This window comes from Coccidioides immitis (genome assembly GCF_000149335.2).
Source record: "Coccidioides immitis RS genomic scaffold supercont3.1, whole genome shotgun sequence".
Taxonomy (NCBI): domain Eukaryota; kingdom Fungi; phylum Ascomycota; class Eurotiomycetes; order Onygenales; family Onygenaceae; genus Coccidioides; species Coccidioides immitis.
Window position 1 is genome coordinate 1,925,062 of NW_004504310.1, and position 19,552 is coordinate 1,944,613.

Consider the following 19,552-nt stretch of genomic DNA (forward strand, 5'->3'; position numbering starts at 1 on the left):
TTGTCCTGGTGTCTTCTAATCGTCGGAGTATTTTGCACTGTGAGAATCAAGTATAAAACGGTCCTTTTTCCTTGGAACTTGGGCTCCCTCGTGATTTTTCAAAATTTCTACCCTAGGATTTCTAATTCTCGCTGCGTCTTATACTTTCCCGCAAAAAGAAAAAGGCCAAACGGGTTGAGAGACGAATCTTGAAGAATCCATGGAGGAAAGGCACGCCCATGTCTCCGCGAGTGGAAGCAAACTTGAAATGCAGGTCGAGCCTGATATCGCATCTACTGGAAATGAAAAGGAAGAGCCGCGTCGTCAACTTCATGGATGGAAGGTGCTTCATCCTACTATGTAATCCTATCTTTATCTCCTCGGGCTATACTAAAATATTGTTCTTAGTGGGCGATTGCGTATACTGCCATGTTGTTCACGACATTTCTCTTCGCCCTCGATAATACTATCGTGCGTCTTTCTGGCCTTTGTTTCCCGCATCCCCGTCTCTGTGGATCTCCCCTAACATTGTGCATAGGTGGCAGATATTCAACCATCGATTATCGATGACTTTGGCGAGATTGAATTACTTCCGTGGATCGGAGTTGGATTTGCTCTCGGTTCAATGTTTATTCTCCCCTGGGGAAAGATATATGGCGTGTTCAATATCAAATGGGTGTATTTGGGCAATATAATTCTGTTCGAAATTGGAAGCGCAATCTGCGGTGCTGCACCCAATATGACAGCATTGATTGTCGCTCGTGTTATTACTGGTATTGGTGGCTCCGGCATGTACGCCGGCACAATGATGTATGTCTCTGTCACAACCTCCCTAAAGGAGAGAGCGATGTATATGTCGGGAAATGCTGTTATGTGGGGTGTGGGTAGTGTTTTGGGCCCGGTAGTATGTATTGATTTGTCCTTTTCTTCCCCCCCTTTTATCAGCATGCTAACAATGAGAAGGTCGGCGGTGCTTTCGCTACGAGCAGCGCGACCTGGCGATGGGTACGTAAATACCCCATATATCGGGCTTAGGTTCGTTTCTGATGCATATTCATCCAGTCCTTTTATATTAATCTTGTCATTGGCGCCGTCTTTGCTCCGGCATATCTGTGGCTGCTTCCAAAAATTGACCCTCAACAAGGCAAATCCTTCAAGGAAAAGTGCAGAATGATCGACTGGATCATGACTGTAGTATTCCTAGCTGGGTGTGCTTGCTTCACGATGGCAATAAACTTCGGTGGTGTCATTTACGCGTGGAATTCTAGCCCTGAAATTGCTCTGTGGGCCGTGACCGCTATCCTTTTGGTCGCCACGATCTTTTTGATGCATTTCCACCCAGGAGTGACTAAAGAGAACAGACTTTATCCAGCTCATTTCCTAAAACGTCTGATCCTGGTAAACATGCAACTTCAAATATTTTTATCGTCCGGAATCATCCTGGTCAGCCGATGCTTCCAGTCCTTTAAGCACTCTTTGTGTTGATATGCCGCTAACTCATTCAATAGACGATGACCTACTACATTCCCCTTTTCTTCCAATTTCTACGGGTATGTAAGATGTACCTAAGTATTAGGACCATGCCATACTCATCAGTCTCTAGGGAGATGGCCCTCTCGACGCTGGAATTCGCTTGCTTCCATTCATTGTCTCTATGGTGGTGCTATCGCTATTGAATGGAGCCCTAATGCCAAGGTTGTCCTATATAGGTCCATGGCACATTCTGGGTAGTGCTCTAGCCATTATTGGCTCTGCTCTGATGTGTAAGTTCCTTCAATCACTATGAGTTGTCCTTGAATCTAACTAAAATATCAAGACACGGTAAACGAAAATTCATCCAACGCAAGTATATATGGGTACACTGTTCTGGTTGGAGCTGGTGGGGGCTGCTATATTGTTGCCGGCTTCGCTATTGTGCAATCACTCGTTCCTCCCCATGACATTGCGAATGCAATTGGAGCCCTGACAATTTGTAAGAATTTATTTTGTACATGTTGTTTGTCCGAATACATTTTCATATAAGTGAGTTTATGCTGACCAGATTTCCTCTACACAGTCCAAGACCTCGGAATGGTGATGTTTCTCGCAGTTTCAGGTGCTCTGTTCCAAAATTTTGCTCTCCAGAATGTTGGAAGTGTTCTTCCCGACCTTTCACCCGACAAAATCAAAGATTTAGTAGCCGGGACAAGCAGTCCTACCTTCAAAGGTTTGAGCGAGGAGGCAAAGAGCCTAGTGATTCCGCAAATTGCTGTAGCCATGCGTTCTGTCTGGTTACTCTTCCTTGTGGGAGCAGCACTGAGTTTTTTGCTTTCACTAAGCCTTGGAGTAAGTGTTTACTGTGCTTCTGGCATTATCTTACACAACATTCGAGACTGGTACTGATCTATATTTTCCAACAGAAGCATAAACTCACCATCACCGGAACAGGACCACATTTCTGATCAAGAGACATTGACAAGCTCCCACACCTGTCAAATGCTGGAAGACCATTTTTCCTCTCCTTGGGAGTTCTTTCAGAGTCCTTCATCTATTAATAAACGCACTGCTTGAAAAATTATGAAATTAGATTATTTTGTTGATGCATTCCATTCCCTTGCACTGCTAGAAAATAAAATAACCTTTTTTTTTTTTTTTGGTCTCGAGCCTTTTGTCTACAGAATCCTCTGTCTATTCGAGTGCGTGAAGCGGATGAAGCTTGTAGATGCCTGGAGAAAGGGCGACGTCTGATTTGGTTGGCGCCACGTGACCGAGTAACAGCAGGAACGAGCTTTAACTGACCAGAGCCAAAATTCACGTGATATAAGCATTTACAACGAATCAGAAACAGGTGTTTAAAGTCTCTAGCTGGTGATGATAGGTTAAAGGGAGTAAAGCAAACAAGACAAACAGGCAAACAAGGGAAAACGGTGCTCCAAAAAGCCTGACAAAAGCGTGCCTCGCAAAGCATATGTCAGAGGACACTTAGCTGCTTTGAGACTCCATGTCTGTGCTCTGTCTTACATTTTAACATTTATCATTCTTCCGCTACTGCTGTTAGTTGATCTCCCTCGCCAAACTTGCAGTCCAGCAATCCCCCTTCGCTGCTTGAGCCCCTGAATCACTGCTCTGACGCATATTATATAATCAATTCACGTGATTATATTTGAATGCCAAGAGATGAAGTCACACCTCCGTTGGTGCAGCTTGAGATGTGGATGCTCGTCTTCGCCCGTGTTTTCTTCCAGACATCCATCATAGGAACCTACCAGGCAGTTCAGCGAAGTCCTTCAGCATTTACCTGAGGTCATTACTGGCTTACAATCATTTGCTTTCCGTCATTCTTCTACATAAACCCCTACACTGCCCCTCCATTGCTCAAAAGAGCACAAGATGTCTGGCAAGCCGCCTGGCAAACCTTCCCTTAAGCTGACCTTTGGCAAGCCAAAAGTGCCACAAGCTCCGAAGCAATCCAGTCCTCCTTCCGCAAGCTCCCCCTCGGTTACAACCCCAGGCACCCCGGTCCCAAAGCTTAAGCTCAAATTTGGCGGTCCCAAAGCCACCGCTCCACCCGTGCCAGAAGCGACCAAGGCCGCAAAACCAAAGAAGAGCACCAAGGCAGGGTCGTCCAAAGATGGCCCTCGCTCATCGAAAAAGCGCACGCATGATGTGGTTGAAAAGGGACCGGTTGCTTCGGCGTCAGCTCCCGCGCCAGCTCAGACAGTAAAACGTATCAAGTTCAGCGCCAAACCCCTCCCATCCATCCGCCTCAAGAGCAGAGGCGAGCCGCCGCGGAGACCAAAAGGTGTAGGATACGACTCCGAAGCTTCAGATACGGAAATTGATCCGGCCTTGGAAGAAGAGTTCGTTCTGCGCATGCCACCAGGAGAAGATTGTGACTACGTACGACAGGCTGTTGAAGAGAAACGTTTTGGCCCACGGAGTCAGGGTGGAGCGGATATTAGCTTTAAAGCTTTAACTCGAGATGCACGAAGAGCTACTGTCACTGTTCGTGGGAGGATGTATGCGGCGTCGATGGTAGATCTTCCCTGCATCGTGGAAGGGATGAAGAGTTGGGATAAGCGTGCATTCTATAAGTCAGCTGATATATGTCAAATGCTGCTTGTCCTCGGTCCAATTAAATCCGAAGATGAAGCAAGAACCTACCCATTGCCGAAAGACGTCGAGGAATCCACGCATCAGTACGCACACGGCCTAACTCCGCCAATGCGATGGGTACGCAAGAGGCGCTTTCGGAAGCGGATTAGTAATCGCACCATTGAAGCTGTGGAGCTAGAAGTTGCGAGACTATTAAAAGATGACGCTGCAGCTATCAAACCACCAGAGTTTGAAGTCATGGACTACAACCAATACATGCGTGAAGAGTCCGCCTATAAGGAAGAATATGACGATGAACAAGATGCTGAAGGCGAGGTCGACGAAACGGCTTACATGCAACCTGGAACGCAGGAAGATATGGCTGACCTGTTTGAAGACGATCTCGCTGCAGAAATGGAAGCTGCATTGGCAGCACATGCGGAAGCCAATTCTGTCCCTACATCTGCCATCACCGATGAACATGTTGTTGGAGGTGTTCCGGAGGCAGAGCAGGAGACCGAAGCTGAAATTAGTACTCCCAAAGTTGCTACAGCCGGTGAAACCTCTGGTGATGAAGATGAAAGTGATGAGTCATCTCCTGAAGATGCGAATGCAGACTTGGACGAAGATGCTTTGGAACAGCAGCGTCAATTACAGCAACAGAGAGAAGAGATCGCAGAGCTTGAGGCATTGGTGCGTGCGGAGACTTTGAAATGGGAGCAGATGACGAACCCCATATTAAAAGGAAAGGTTGGCAAGAGAGTGCAGAGGTTGAAGCAGGAACTTGAGCTCAAGAAGGTTTCCATTGGAGAAGGGAACACTGATGACTGATCACGCTTATTCTTTATTTATTATTATTTACGATGTGGAATGGATACTGTCCCGGTTTACCGGTTCATGGGTGTTCAAAGGTTTTCTCCATGGACTGTACCATAGCTGTCCAATTATGTTAACACTCGAGTTAATTTCATCATAGGATAACAAGTCACCAACCGTAGGTTGATTCTTAGAGCTTCCTTTGAGCCTTCATCCTCTTCCCCTGTTAGCTCTCTGGTTGTAATTATACACCACAGTTCCGTTCTTCAATGGAGATAATTGACAAACCCACATATAAACAACACACCGTCTCCGGCACAAGACAGCCTCAACCAAATCATTTTTATAAACCGCGAGCTCTAGGTTAAACACTACCCCTAAGATAGAGAAATCATGGATAGCTAAGCCCTTTTCCATATCCTTTCAAGCTCAGAGCTCTGTCCAGAGCCTTAAACAGCATTGAAATTAATATATTATCCTGTATAGTCACCAGACATCACAGCGACTTTGCAGCTTAGAAGATGTGTATCATCAAGGCACATTAGAGTGACGTGTAAACCTGGAAAACCTTTATATCAGGGTTGAAGACCGTGTGTTCAAGCGGCTTGTGTTTGAAGCAATTGGGTCTTCCAAGTGAATAGCCTTCAGAGCTGGACACAATATCAAATAGAAGAGTGATCACGACGCATCTGCCTGCTGCCCATTTGCTGTTAATCTCGTGCCTCCTCCTCCGCTACCAGCCTTTATTGTGACAACTTCTCTCACCCCGGCAGCTCATAACAGCCGCCAGCATCTCCTCTTTCCCATTATCGAACTACCTTCTTTTCAAGCTTCTTGGAATCCCAGGATCTCAAAACAAAGCGTCAAGTCTGCAGCAACCATCATCAAGGCCACGTCTAACTCCAATAACACACTAACTTGACAGTTTTTCTTCCACGCCTCGCGCGTTATCAATCAACAGGCAATATGAACCCTTACCAAGACACCTGCGCTAATTCTGATATTCGCTATGATCTCTTCAATATCGGTGTTCCAGACATGTCCTGGATTAATGAAGCGTTAGAGGCAATGAGTGAAGCCGATAGGAACGAAACCAGAACCTATCAATCCCTTGACGGCGCTAGTGAGCCAAGCCCTGAAGGTAATCCTACCCCGATAAACACGCCGAACGAAGACACCACTTTCCAGGGGTATTGGCAAGGCATTGACCCGAGTCTCGCGTACAACAAAACCAGTATCGATTCTCTAAATGAAAATACCACCCCACAAAGCTATGGCGATGGCATTGATCCAAGTTGCGAAAGTAATCTGGGCCCCGTGGATGTCCTAAACAGAGGGATCACTTCTCAAGGTTATGGGCATACCATTAGCCCGGTTCCCACGCACGAGCCAGCTACCGCCAGTTTTCCGAACGAAGATACTGTCCAGCAAGATTATGGCCATGCCTTCGACTCGTACCTCACGAGCAACCCAGAAAGCGAAGTGCCTGTGCGCAGGATTAACTTGCCCAACCGATGTCTACCCGTGCCAAACCAGAATCAAAGACAGGGCCATAACAAATTCCCACTTTTTAACATCCATGGTCCTGGTTATTGGTGGAGGTAAGTGATTGGGGTATATGTTTTCACCAAGATTCAATTTTTGAAATTTGATCCTTTGCATTTTGTGAAATGGCATATCACCCCCCAGGATAGCAAGAAGAGAATTCATGTATCACCTCAGTTTTTGGACTCACGTGAGATCGGAGAGAGCCGTCTGTGAGGTAGACGCGTGCCTATATTGTGAAGAATCCTGGTTTCTTCATCTTCTCCTATTCAGATTTTTTTCTTTTCCCCATTAACCCTCATTTTCCATACTCTTTTCTTATTTCTTGTCAAGTTGATGATCAAATCCCCTCATGGATCGTACTCGGTTGCCGAGCGTGCGCACCTTGATGGATATCGTCGACACCGCTATGACGGATCCTATGCTCATTGATTCCGATAGAGCCGGTCCAGCCAATCCTCTTCGACCTTGGATAGAAGAGCAAACGGAAATACCCAACCGGGCAAATACCCTGTAAGTCACAATGCTCCTTCCTGCAAAATTTCCTAGAATATATTTGTCAAGTCATAACAGGACGACGGGGCTTGAGAAGAGAAATGTTCATCACCAACACTTGGCAATATTCATTCTGTAGCACAGCGATAGAATAAAAGTAAATGCTAACTATGATCCATCCATCATAGTGCCAACATAGGAGCGAGCGCACTCCAGCCTCCAACGAATACGGTCCCAAGAGATCCCATGGCGGGAGGGTTTGGGATACAAGACATCCCTGTGATGGAGCATCAGGCCCAAACTGCTCCGCAAGTGGGAGGGGACATGGACATGACAGATGCTCCAGGGGCGTTGGTCATGAGTCACATGCAAGCCAACCATCACACGGAGATGGCCCAGCACGGTCGGCGGGCATCGCAAGGAAAATATGAGCAAATCTTTGCTTTCGTTGTGAACCCGATGGTAAGTGGCTCGTCATCCATTTAAGAATAATGGTGTTCAGGGAAGAGACGAAAAAAAGAAAAAAAAAAAAAAAAAGGACAATACGCAAAACGGAGACTGAAAACAAGATATTGGCTAATTATTACTATCCATCCGGAACACAGATCTTCTTCCAGGTATCGGTAAGACCGCGAGTATTGCCGGCAAAAGCAGCGCCAACCCTTGATACTCTACCCATTAGTATCCTAGAAAGGATCTTCGACAAACTAGATGGAGCATCCCAAGTTTGCCTAGCACTCACAGCAAAGGCGTTCGGCCGCGCGGTCCGCAGCGTGAATTATAGGCGAGCGCTCTGGTATACCGCGGTCGAAAGGGAGCAGCTCCTATGCTGGAGGCTCGCATCCAGCATCCCAAGGACCTTAAAACTCTGCCACACGTGCATGAAATATTATCCCACGGATCCACAGTGGTGGGGCAGAAGAAAGGCTTGGAGGCAAGCAAGGACAAAAAGCCAAATCTACGGCAGAATTCTCGCAGATTATGAGTTTAAAAACGTCGCCTGTCCCGAGTGCACGGCTGAGGCTAGGTGGACGAACGTAATGCGGAAGCACAGCGCCCTGCAGCAGGCCCTAGGCTTGTAACCTGCGAGAACTTGGCCTATTCTTTAAATGTCGCTTCGGAGTTTGGGATAGGGGAATGCGAAAGGGAGGGCGAATGCTATCCTATCTGGTCTATTAGGGAGTGGCTGGTTTCCTGCGAGAGCTCCACAGGATTCAAATTCATAATATCATACGTATAATTGCCATTAAAATGGAAAGGAATTGGAGAAAACAGTCAAACTTTTAACCTTGTTCATTTTTCCGTTTGTTTGAGCTCCGTGTTTTCATTGGGGTATCTAGTTTGTCCGTAAATGGCCTATAGGGAGCAGCTATCACATGTTCTGGAGCTTTTTGGACGTGTATAGGGACATCCTTTCGTGGCTCTCCAGGTGAAGGTCGTTGCCTCTGTTCCTCGTGTAATTTGTCCAAGGGCTCGCCAACAATATGGTACTTTGCCCAGTTAATCGGTGGCATCCTCACTATATCCTGTGGTTTAGGAATTTTGCTAAATGCGGGCTTTGCGTGTTCACTTTGTTTTTGATGATCTCCGTCAACACTCACACCAGGACTCTGCTTATCGCCATCTTGATCTTGAAACTGCGGTTGAAAAATATCCATTTCGCCGCCTGAGACTGTAATATCTCCCTTGACAACATCTTTGGCAAAGGCCTCGGGATTTTCTGCTGCAGCTTGTTTCAGTTTTTCCAAAGTCCTGATATCACGAAGAGTCTGTTGCTTTTGGATCTGGAGCACAGATATGGCGGAGCGGAGAGCGATCGCATCAGGATTATCAGATTCAGATATCGGAACCGGTGCCGGTTCAGGGGGCAAGACGCGTGGCGGTGATATCTGGGGGGGAGAAGACGGAGCCATTGAGCCGGTACTGTTTCTAGGATGAGGTGCCAAGCCAAGATCTGGAGTAGCAATAGATGATTCAACCTCCGGAGGTTGTACTACTGGCGGTGGAATCATCCCTTCTGAGTCTGCAACGGGAAATAGATTTGTATGTGTCATGACTGGCGTGACTGGAGATACAGGTGGGCGAGGAGGAGTTCCTGGTCTTTGAGCGATGGGCGTGTTATCGCTCGAAGGCTCCATTGCAGCTGCTGGCGTTTCAGGGCGAAAGCAAGAGGTTCTAGAGAATTACACTCGCATATAATCACGAGGAAAAGGAAGCAAATCGCGCGATGCTCGCATTTTAGCCAGAGTAAGTCAGATCGCTGCTGGATGAAGCGAAGGCGGTGTTTGCCTGTCGTTCACTTAAGCTCATTAATAAGCACGGTGTGCTAAAGAAGCTAGTTCTAATATGGCTTAGTTAGTGCATTGGTAGTGGGGTCTTTCCTGCGCCACGCCACGTGGACAGGTAATTGGGCATACTCCATAGAGGTCCTTCTATCCATTAGTCTATGTTCAGTACAATATCTGCCTTCTGTAGGGAGTATTATGGCACATCCAGCAAAGTGGTATACTGTTCGCTTCAATAAACATCCCTAAATTCCAAAATTTGAGAAAATCCTGCCAGAAAGCCAAGCAATCGAGGCCAAAGCCAATGATGTTAATTACACCACCGAACAAATATTTTCGTGAAATCAACAGGCATCATTGTTTTTAACAAGTATGCCCCGGATGGGGAAAATTAAGAGCTTGAGTGCTACCTTGATTTTTATAGTGACGAGCACGTATCAAATATGGAACAAGGGGACTCATTGTCGTCAGTCTCAGTTGTTTGTGTTAGTGTGTCAAGTCGCCACAGTTTTGTCTGTTATTTCCAAAGCTGGTGCACTGGATTTGCTTCTACAGAGCAGGCAATTATATCTCAGCTAGGAGAAATTATCCGGGGAGGGGGTGATGCATAGGCCATCATCGGCTTTAGGGAACCCGGGAAGACTGTGGTTGCAGTGGAGGGGACCTTTCAATTCCTATGACAAGATAAGCCTGTGAACTACGTATTAATATGATATCCCATGATCAAAATTCCCACCTGACCTGATGATAATATAAAATTAAGCTAGGTAAGAACTTCTACTATACATCTATCAATTTGACCCCCATCGGCACTCACTTTCGGAAAACATGAGCTTTAGAAAGTTAGCTCCCACTCCCAATCAATGCAACGTTGCTCCACCCCTTAATCATCTCCAAGCCAGTCTTCTCCGTCAGGGTTTTGGATTTAATGGCTTAAAAGCCTTGGGCCGAGGAGAAACTCGCGATATCCCTGTAAATAAGCGACTACTTATGCATACAATCAAGCGTTTTGTTTATCCCGGGAAATACGAAGCCGTGTTTATTACGGAGTACGAAATTATCTGGTTCAAGTAGCTATTATGTTAAATATCATTCTTCTCTGTGATACACAAGGGACGTGTTGCCTTTGGATCTGTGGCAGCCGTAGAGCTAGGAAGGTCGAGGAACGGAGCAAAGTGACCAGAACGCGAATCACACCACGCAAAGTCGACGAGAAACTTAGGCTATGGTGTATGTCTCCATAGTACAGCACATACACAAAATCCACCGTACAAATCGTCAGATTGATATCACAAGAGTTCCAATATGCTCAAGTCCCATGGACAGAAAAGCAACCCTGCTACTATGATGCTATTTCAACGTACCATAAGTGACGAGTGTCAAACCATGACAAATTCTACTGGTCAACAGCCAGATCCATCCATTAATATAAATTTTGTATTTAAAAAAGAAAAAGAATAGAAAGAAAGAAAGAAAAAGAGAGAGAGAGAGAAAGGTGTAGACAAATGCCCACTGCACCGCAGCGACCCATCCAATCAACATTAGACACCCTTCGCCATTCAATAACAAAAGGCGCAAAGAGAAAGACCCGACCCCGGAGCTTTCATTCAAAAACACCACACCTGAGAAATGAATTATCAGCTGAACTTTTCTGTCCCATGAAATATCTCTTATGAAGCCTGGCTGTTATGCGGGACAAAAAGAAACTTAAATGAGATACAACATTCGAAAGGCACTTTTGCAAAGAGCAAGCCAGCAAACATTAACAAAAGTGGGATTACAACAAGTTTTCTTGCTTCTCCAAGAGTAGACGAAAGATGGACCAAAAAAAGGCAAAAAAAAGGAAGGGACCAAAAGTCTTCCCATCCAAGTTTCAAATTACCACTGCGCCGTACGCATAAATTCGAAGCCGGACGCAAATGAATTAACACCGATGCCAAAGGGAGCAAAGCAAACAAGCCCAAAACCACAACCCCAAATTCCAGGCCGAAATGATAATGAGAGCAATAATACCACCAAAAATTAACAATGAGGTTTCAACGAGGGGAGGTCAGTTAAGAGGTACAGTGAAAAGATAGTAAACCGGTACACGCAGGGATAAAGGCGAGTCATTTGGCTAACGCATTTTAAAGTGACAGAAATGGGGGTATAAATATAGTATACTGCAGAGAGAGAATCCATGGTGTGATAGCAATGTTAAACAAAGCTAGAGCAAACCGGCAGGTTAGCCCGAAAAAAAAGGAGTTAGACCTGGTAACGGTTGATATGAGGTGACCGATCGTCGAACTAGTGTAAAGATGGCAGCATCAGAGTGGCCTTTCGATTCGAGTACATCCTAAAGCTAGAGATCACTCTAGCGAAAGAGTCGGGGAGGAGCAGCTAACAGGTACGCTGACGGAAAACTCAGGTCGTGGATGATTTATGGCAGATCTTGGACCCTCATCTCCGTTCCTCAGTATACTGCACTCCTTGCATTGGAGCAAGGGGCGTGTTTACTAATGGTGGGAGTGTTCTAGATGGATCCTGTGCAGGAGGTGGAGGCGCAAGCGAAGTGCTCGATCCTGAGAATGGTGAGGAGAACAAAGTCGACCCCTGTGATGAACTTGCGATGCCGTTCGGCTGCAACGTTGGAGCTGGATGAGGTAGATCAAATGCAGATGTTTGCCTTGATAGTGCAGGTTGCTGCGGATGTTGGCCGGTGAATCTCCGGAGGTCATCGAGCTCTGCGCGTAATTGGTCCTGTTCCTGTTGAGATTGTGCAAGATTCTTCTCAAGCTGAGTAATGTAATCCATTGCTACGTGAAAGTGAGCCAAGTTATCCATTAAGAGTAGGAGAAGGGTTTCAGAACTGTTCCGGGTATACTGTGACGTAGGACTTCCGTTTGTGATATTCTAAACGTACCTCTGTTTAGTGTTTCCCACTTGCTAGACTTATTATTTTGGGTCGAAGGCAACCTGGTACGTAGGGCTTCAAAACAATCTTTCATTTCGCTGCGCCGCTTCCTTTCAGCCAGCTTATGAGATATTCTCAATTCTGGCGTTCTACTGTATGGAGTAGAACCGTTGGTAGACTCATTGTCACCCATCAAATTTCGAACCTGCTTATGATGGAGGGAATGATGGTGGACACTCTGTGGCAATTCTGCTCGACAGTCAGAAATGATATTGAACCATGGTCCTCTACATAATGCTCATGTACGCGTAGATTTACGCGATATCAACACACTAACGAAGGCCTGGAAATTATACATACCCTGCTGTCCTTGGGGCAATCGAGCATCATTGGTGAATCTGCTGCTTGCAAGGGACTCCGTACCGCTATCGCGCCGAGAAATTTGATCTGATAGCCGGCCAGGTTTCTCTGAGGGACGAGCAACGTACGGATCAGGGAAAGCATACGGCATGCCTGGAATAGGAGTCTCGGCGTTGTAAATCTTGGCTTCCGGGTTGGAGCTAATTGCGGGAGCAGTGCGTCCAGCTGGGAAACTTCGGTGCTCCCCAACCCGGGGGCCCAGCGGCGATAACGCCTGATTCCCTATATATCGCGGTCCACGATGGGTTGAGGGCGTCGCCGCGTAGTCTGTCGGAATACCTCGCTCTCGCTGAAGGCCTGATACGATGGAAGTCTGAGAGACATTTGCACTCTGGTATGGCGAGGTTGGATTAAGGGCCAGAGAGCTCAGGCCTTGGTTCATTCGGCTGTCGATGCTGCTGCGACGTGATTCAGGGTAGTCGGGGCGCTGGGTCCCATGGGTACCATGGGTGCCATTTGTCGTGTTTGAGTAGGTAGAGGACCCTAAGGATGTAGCGTTAGCTTGTCAAGTCGTCAGTGCATGGCGGAAAACGCAAACTCCGGGGCATTCGCAAACATCAAAACGCCCGAAGTGGGCTGAGAAGACGAGAAATGGAAGGGAAAGCATACGGGCACTTTGGGACATGGACCAAGTCCCCGAGTCTCTTTCGAGTGTGGTTTGAGCTGGCGATCTTTCTGCGGAAGTGATCGAGCCCAAGGACATATTCGCCGTCAAGGTCGAGATCGAGGGTAAGACCTGGTTGTTTTGAGGCTGCGGGGGTTGTTGGGTGGAACGTGGTTCCTCCCATGGCCGGTGGGGAGGATTGGGGTGCTCCATTATTGACCTTGAAGCAGCAGCAAAAGGATTCGACGATGCTCACAAGTCAAGCAGACTTGCAGGAACAATAGGCGAGATAGAGAGGGGGTGGTGGTGCTTTAGGAGATACAATGACCGGAGGAAGAGATCGATCAACCTTCCCCGAGTAGACTGGAAGATCTAGGTGCGCAGGTCGAAGTCGCAGAGGGCAGTACGGCCTGAGCCGTGTGAGAGGACAAGGGTAGGTTGGCTATTATGGAGGAGCAGCAACTGCGAAGGAGCAAGAGCGAGATCTGGAGCAGCTGGAGATTGCCGGTGTTACGCTCGTAATTAATAGTTCTGGGGAATAATGTATGAGCGCTGTACAGGGTAAGGTTTGTTGAAAGTCTGGGTAATGGTTCTGTCCTGAATGGTAACTGTCATGGGAAGGCTAAAACCTTGTGAGTTGACACACTGAGTTCCTGCCAGAGCCTAACTTTGCTGCTTTCCCATTGTTTCCTCCCCTCGAGGATGTTTAAAATTTGCGAAGCATGATCGAGACTGTACGGAATACTTCGCGACACTGTAACTGTGCCTTCAATTGCGTAGTCTATGTTCACATAGTTCCCAACCCTCAACATATATGTATGACTTGATGTACTATACATACGCACATTGTATGTATTTATGTATGTATGTATGTATAGTATAGACGGGGTAAGGACGGGGAAGGTCGTGAATTGCTACATGCCTGGAGCCTACATTTGGCTGAACGTAGGCATTTACAAATTCGTTGCGTGGAACGCCAGATTTTTCATGAAGTAAGGCAAGGTGCTTTACCCACCAGTCTGAGTCTTGCGCAATTTCGATCTCTTTTCGCTGGATAAGAAACCCGCCCCCCTTCAAAATACAATGGGTTGTTTGACCCTCGGATTCGACTAGAGAGCACAGCCAGCACAAATCGAGTGGATTCACGTGCCTGTTGATCGTACCGCCATTGTCTGTGCATACAGTATGTGTGCCGTACGATGGATGTATTACGGTATTCTAAGGGCATACCTTACCGGTGAACGATCGGAGGACACTGGACGATGGGAGATAATGGACTGATCACCCCAACTCAGCAGTCCGGAGACCTGGTTCCGCGTCAGGGTACTCCGTTACGACTCCACGCTGCCAGATTCCCAATTGTTGAAACCGTGCGTCAAGACGACGTCCTCGCCGCCGTCAGAGTGACTGGCGTGCATGACCGGAATTCCGAGTGGTAACTGACAAGAGCTGTGTGTACCTGCTTCTCCGTGTCGATTTTTCGCACATGTTTTGTGGAGCATCGGCCCCATACCACTTGTCTTAGGTCACACGTGTCAGGTTAGCAGACTCGTTCTTCACTCCGGCAAAGCTTCCTCCTGAGTCGATGTCGAATCGAGGTAGGACGCCAAGCCTGGGATCCGACGGGAAAAAAAAAGGCAAAAAGCAAAAGAAACGAGTCGAGAGCTAAGATCCCGTCCCCCCGATGCCACCAATCTCATCACACACGTGAATCCTGCGCTCAACCCGCTGACTGAGGCCTTATTTTTTTTTTCTAGTTCAGCAAGGGAGAGAGGGGTACAACCACGACGGACTGGGGGCATCGCCCCAATGCAGAGAAACCCATGCTGTCAAGAACATGCTGTATCCCACCATGAGGTTCCGCGAGAGAATTGATACCCAATTAATAGACTTAATTATTCTCAAGTCGTCGTCATGCCTGCACCCAGCAATCCATCAGTGATCTTTTCTTTTTTTTTTTTTTTTTTTTTTTTTTTTTCCCCATGAAACCAGGCGAGTTTGGAACAATAATGCTTTTAGGCCTGGCGCTTGTTAAGACATACTATTGACTACTGCGGAGTACATAGATACATTACTTCATCGAGAGAGAGAGAGAGAGAGGTGTGCTCCCTACCCACCAGACAAAAAGAGGAAAGCAACGGCGCCACACTCGACGACTACGGGCGGGCCGGTCTTGGGCGTGCGTGTGTTTGTGTGCGTGTGTGTGTGTGTGTGTGTGTGTTCTCGCCACCGTCCAGATTAAAGTTTAAGCTTTTAGGGAGAAACGAAGCCTTATCCTTCTCACCCTCTACTGCGCTATGCCGAGTCCAGCCTAGCGCCCAGCAAATCTCCATTTTTCACCACGAGGACGACTGGGAGCGTCCGCGAAGTGGGTGTGCGTGAGCGCGAAACACTCGTACGGTAATAACGGTAACTACGTCAAGTACTCCGTTCTCCGTACTCCGTACTCCGTACGCGTTCTGGTTTCATTACCTGCGGGCTTGGCACTCCGTCCAACCGTCGCTCTCTTCTGATCAGCCAGCCCTGGATCGATCACGGCCAGCCGCCACAGCATCACGAACCTTGCCCACGATCTCCTGCCATGACCTTGCACCGTTGGTCTGCGTAACTCCTGTCAGTTCATCATGCAGGGACTTTTGTCCATCGGGCCTGCGGGATCCATCAAGCCCAAAGCGCTGCTCGTTTCGCTCTTTGGAAATCTGCCCTAGGATGGCAATTTCTTCCCATGCTTCATTCTACACAAGGCGCAGCATACCGTAGTCCGAAAAGCTTGCTTCCCCATCAATGCAATACAGAGAATGAACACATCCTGGGCCCGGAGTGTGATCGTCAAACCCATTTGTCAATGGCGCGTCCTCATTATTGAACTCAAACACTGCTCTCAGATCCCCGCTGGCGCGGGAACACACCCCTCAGTCTGGATCACCCCATTTCGGAAGTTCAGCGATCAAGCCTGGCTCAGCGTAACGTGTGTTTATGAGCATTTTATTTGATCATGTTTCTTCATTCTCATTTTGCTCTTTGTATCATCAGGGGTTTCGGAGACTTTTTTTTCAGCCAGGGTGTCCCCGAAGTTCTGTTTGAATTTGGTAAGTTGTTGGGAAAAGTAACATTAGAGAACACAGAGAGCAGTCATGTCATTTCTGGATCAAGCTTTGCAATGACCTGGGATGTGTACTCTGTACTCTGTACTCCGTACACCAAGAAAGATTTTCGAATGGGGAATCGCAGAGTTTACCTCTTCACCAAAATAAAAAAATAAAAAAAAATTCCTGGCTTTGGAGAGCTCCCCAACTCCGTGAATTGTGCAAGGGACAGCCTTCCCAGTCTATTCAGCTTAAATGGCAAATTTACTCCGTACTGTTCTCCCATATCTTAACTAGCAAAAGGCGAGTCAGGACTTTACTAACTCACTCCTACTAGAGACCAATCACACTTCCCGTCTGGAGTGTGCGGTCCGGACCCAAAAAGCTTGATATCTTGGTAGCAGGTTATGAGTTTTCGGCGGCACTAAACAGTGACAGGCACAGCTCTTCGGACATAGTTATTACTTTGTATGAAACCTTTTGCCTGTTTCAAACTCATGAGCTCATGATGAGCCTTCAAGTGGTTGTTGCAGATCAGCCTTTTTTGACAAGAGTACGGAGTAGTCTCGTTTGAGGTACCATTGCCGAACCGGACGCTCCGCCCGACGTCAGTGAGTTTCAACTTTCCAACGAACTTCTAATGTGGCGAAAACCCCGAAGCTTTGAGATGAGCCATGGATCAAACCCGAACTTTTTATATGCTTGTCTCGACGGTGCGCCGGAAGATATGCTCGCGACAGTGCTGCGAGAGACACCTGGCAGATGCTTCAAGACCAGCTCTGGACATAATAGCAGCATTTCGGTATTCTATGTGAAATGTGACCCGTATTCGGTAGCATTAAGCGGAGGGCCGAACGGCGACGGCGCTTATCATAGAGTTGATTACTCTGTAGCGTGTACTCAACATGTATGTGTGTGCGCGTGCATGTAGTCGTCGACTTAGACGTGTGTTTTCGTCGCATTCTAGCTTTCCCCAACGATGAGTCCATCGGCAGCTTAAAATCCAATCCGCACCCAACCTTCAGATTTACCTCACATAACAAACCTTTATCCCTACTGCCGCGACTCTGACTCTCTGACTTTGTCGGGCTGTGCGTGCCTGCAGGTTTACGTAACTCACCCGTTCCCGCAAGCGTCTAACTATCGACGGTGACCTACATTACGGCAACCCTGCCCTATATCTAAGCCATGCATGTAAGCATGCAAGCAACGACCGACACGCCACGCCATCTCGCGAGGCGGATAGCGTGCTAGGTCTGCCACGGAGTATGCGGCAAAGGAAGTAGCCATGTGGCTATGCATCCAGTTGCAGAGCTCCAAATAATCGGTCTCAAGCACGAATAGGAGAATAAGAGGACGGCGAAGGGGCCAGAGAACCGATCGTATAGTGTAGCATATGAGTTGCCGGCGACTTGGCGATAATTGGTTACCTTGTCGGAGGAGGAGAGTTACATGACCCTCAACAATCGAAGCGACAGGCAACGTCGTCAGCATCAGCGCCTCCACTGCTTGCTCTCGTCACCAAACCGTGATCAGACCTGTGGAGGCAGATTCGATCACCAAACTCTGCTCTCTATCACCACTCAGCGTCTATTGAGATCGTAACGGGGACCCGCTTTCTTGCCTGGCTGATTCTATGATTCCATATCTACATGCATGCACATCCATACATGCATACATACAAACGTACGCACCTCGTGGATATGCATACCGAATTCGTATCCCCTGCTTAAGCCCTCCCATCGCAATACGGACGACTCTGACGAATGGCTTACACATGTGTTTTTAGCTCGGAGCAAAGCCCACACCCAAGCCAGGGGCAAATGCAATGACAGGGGACCCCCTTAGTGGGCATACCAGGTCCTAGTGGTCATGATTTCAAGAACAAATACAACCCCGTCCAGCCCAACTGGCCGCTTAATTAATTCCAAATAAGTATGAAGTGCTTGTTGTTCATGCATATTTGCACAGGGCAAGGGGCCTAAGGAGTTTAACGGGAAGGGAGAATTAATCATTGGCCGCCGGGGAAATTTTTTGAAACTCTGCGATTTCTTCAGCGCTTTTTTTTTTCATGGGACTTCTTCTCGTACAAAGGTATATCCAAGGCGATATACCCGCCGCGAGATGTATTCTGCTGCTTCATCGGACCCTTAGGGGAGGGGGCTGCTACTGACGCATTCATGTAAGTATCCACTTTTGCCGCCGTCCTCGCGAGGATCATACGGAGCAGCGTTTGAGATCTGTGCCCAAGTTTGTTTCTGTGGAATGTGCGTCGTCACAGTTGCCATGAATTGAGCATAGGACATCCCGAAACGGGGTAATCATTCTTAACCGAACCCTAGATCGCATACCGTAACTAGATCCGGCGCATTAAGCGTTCTGTTGGGATATGGCAGTTCGAGCTCCCATATCGCTCTCCGTTGTCACTTGGACCCCAGGTCGGAACCTGGGCACTTTTGACTTCTGGGTTTCATTCTTTGTGTACGGAGTATATGCTCGCGTGAGAATGCCCCTTTATTCCGATGCCTTCGCGCTCTGAAATCTCGAAAAATGGAAAGACAAATATCCATCGCAACGTCGCGATGCGACAATGTGGGCCCCATGCTGTGTATGCGCGTCATATACTAGTTGCGGCTTGCAACCATGCTTAGCGTGAGAAAGTGCGGGACATGGGACGAGCTCCTTGTTAAAGAACCTTCTAGGCAGCACACGGTGAAGTTGGATTAAAATCAAAGAAAGGGGGAAAAAAAAGGGCATCGTCAAAACTTGATCCAATGACAATGGACAAAAAGGAATTCGGTCCCGTTGTCCAGCTCTTGAGATTCGCCCTCACACTTTTCGCATGTCACGGACAACGCAACCGTGGGACGTCGCCATTCACCTTCTTACAGCGGGATAAAGACAATCTCTCGTCCCAACAATGTTCTTGGACTCTCGATTCTGATAGGTAGGTAATCAACTTTCTATTCCATGAAGCCTTCAGTGGTGAGGTGGGAACATGTTTCCGGTCCTGATTCCGGTGCATCCTGAGTTTTCTGTTGCTCCCATGGATCAGCACGCGTAGAAAATATTAAGCATATCGAAAGACAACATTTGGTATCTTTTAGGGCGTGGTCGCTATTTCCATCAAAGAGCATTCATTGTGATTGAGCTCTTTTCGCGCAAACTGAGTATTTCTCGAGAGCTGATGTCAGGAAGTCCCGAGAATGTTGGGCGTGCCATTTGGAAATGCTGTAATAAGCTCGGTGACTCGATAACTAGACCTCGAAACAGAAAAGCGAAAGCAACTCCGTTGGCATCTGATGACGACAGTTCTCAGTCAAATAGGGTTGGACCCGAAACGGTGCCGTTGTCT

At 47.5% G+C, this 19,552-nt stretch overlaps 8 protein-coding genes across 8 annotated transcripts; 5 read left to right on the forward strand and 3 right to left on the reverse strand.

Moving 5' to 3' along the window:
• Positions 1 to 199: 199 nt before the first annotated feature.
• Positions 200 to 2,420, forward strand: CIMG_10938 (MFS drug efflux transporter; the record flags this gene model as incomplete). Its single annotated transcript, XM_001248624.2, has 10 exons — positions 200 to 322; positions 388 to 450; positions 518 to 883; positions 943 to 984; positions 1,042 to 1,422; positions 1,488 to 1,529; positions 1,583 to 1,742; positions 1,796 to 1,951; positions 2,036 to 2,304; positions 2,379 to 2,420. 10 exons carry the CDS (start codon positions 200 to 202, stop codon positions 2,418 to 2,420), a joined length of 1,644 nt encoding a protein of 547 aa, XP_001248625.2.
• An 806-nt stretch (positions 2,421 to 3,226) lies between these two features.
• Positions 3,227 to 4,884, forward strand: CIMG_02395 (transcription initiation factor TFIID subunit 7; the record flags this gene model as incomplete). Its single annotated transcript, XM_001248623.2, has 1 exon — positions 3,227 to 4,884. Exon 1 carries the CDS (start codon positions 3,349 to 3,351, stop codon positions 4,882 to 4,884), a length of 1,536 nt encoding a protein of 511 aa, XP_001248624.1. The 5' UTR covers positions 3,227 to 3,348.
• Positions 4,885 to 5,317: 433 nt separating this feature from the next.
• CIMG_10937 (uncharacterized protein) lies at positions 5,318 to 6,474 on the forward strand (the record flags this gene model as incomplete). Its single annotated transcript, XM_012358952.1, has 1 exon — positions 5,318 to 6,474. Exon 1 carries the CDS (start codon positions 5,836 to 5,838, stop codon positions 6,472 to 6,474), a length of 639 nt encoding a protein of 212 aa, XP_012214375.1. The 5' UTR covers positions 5,318 to 5,835.
• Positions 6,475 to 6,766: 292 nt separating this feature from the next.
• Positions 6,767 to 7,991, forward strand: CIMG_10936 (uncharacterized protein; the record flags this gene model as incomplete). Its single annotated transcript, XM_012358951.1, has 3 exons — positions 6,767 to 6,927; positions 7,098 to 7,371; positions 7,515 to 7,991. The coding sequence occupies 3 exons, from the start codon at positions 6,767 to 6,769 to the stop codon at positions 7,989 to 7,991; spliced, it is 912 nt and encodes a 303-aa protein (XP_012214374.1).
• Positions 7,992 to 8,066: 75 nt separating this feature from the next.
• CIMG_02393 (uncharacterized protein) lies at positions 8,067 to 9,161 on the reverse strand. The gene has a single exon (XM_001248621.2). It carries the CDS (start codon positions 9,045 to 9,047, stop codon positions 8,193 to 8,195), a length of 855 nt encoding a protein of 284 aa, XP_001248622.2. The 5' UTR covers positions 9,048 to 9,161; the 3' UTR covers positions 8,067 to 8,192.
• Positions 9,162 to 10,597: 1,436 nt separating this feature from the next.
• CIMG_02390 (HLH transcription factor Hpa3) lies at positions 10,598 to 13,552 on the reverse strand. Its single transcript, XM_001248618.2, has 4 exons — positions 13,117 to 13,552; positions 12,448 to 12,990; positions 12,097 to 12,336; positions 10,598 to 11,989 (listed from the first exon to the last, which is right to left on the reverse strand). The coding sequence occupies exons 1-4, from the start codon at positions 13,322 to 13,324 to the stop codon at positions 11,634 to 11,636; spliced, it is 1,347 nt and encodes a 448-aa protein (XP_001248619.2). The 5' UTR covers positions 13,325 to 13,552; the 3' UTR covers positions 10,598 to 11,633.
• Positions 13,553 to 16,815: 3,263 nt separating this feature from the next.
• CIMG_10933 (uncharacterized protein) lies at positions 16,816 to 18,071 on the reverse strand (the record flags this gene model as incomplete). The annotated part of the gene is made up of 5 exons (XM_012358950.1): positions 16,816 to 17,004; positions 17,243 to 17,296; positions 17,356 to 17,702; positions 17,888 to 17,922; positions 18,055 to 18,071. 5 exons carry the CDS (start codon positions 18,069 to 18,071, stop codon positions 16,816 to 16,818), a joined length of 642 nt encoding a protein of 213 aa, XP_012214373.1.
• Positions 18,072 to 18,586: 515 nt separating this feature from the next.
• On the forward strand, positions 18,587 to 19,347 carry CIMG_12686 (uncharacterized protein; the record flags this gene model as incomplete). Its single annotated transcript, XM_004445608.1, has 3 exons — positions 18,587 to 18,697; positions 18,900 to 19,144; positions 19,305 to 19,347. The coding sequence occupies 3 exons, from the start codon at positions 18,587 to 18,589 to the stop codon at positions 19,345 to 19,347; spliced, it is 399 nt and encodes a 132-aa protein (XP_004445665.1).
• Positions 19,348 to 19,552: the final 205 nt, after the last annotated feature.

What these genes read in the sequence shown, in the direction of transcription:
- CIMG_02393 (XM_001248621.2), bottom strand. Translation starts at nt 9,047, where the DNA reads ATGGAGCCTTCGAGCGATAACACGCCCATCGCTCAAAGACCAGGAACT.
- CIMG_02390 (XM_001248618.2), bottom strand. Translation starts at nt 13,324, where the DNA reads ATGGAGCACCCCAATCCTCCCCACCGGCCATGGGAGGAACCACGTTCC. An exon ending in GTCCATGTCCCAAAGTGCCC is followed by an intron (nt 12,991 to 13,116) that starts GTATGCTTTCCC and finishes CTACATCCTTAG; the next exon opens with GGTCCTCTACCTACTCAAAC. An exon ending in ATTGCCCCAAGGACAGCAGG is followed by an intron (nt 12,337 to 12,447) that starts GTATGTATAATT and finishes ACTGTCGAGCAG; the next exon opens with AATTGCCACAGAGTGTCCAC.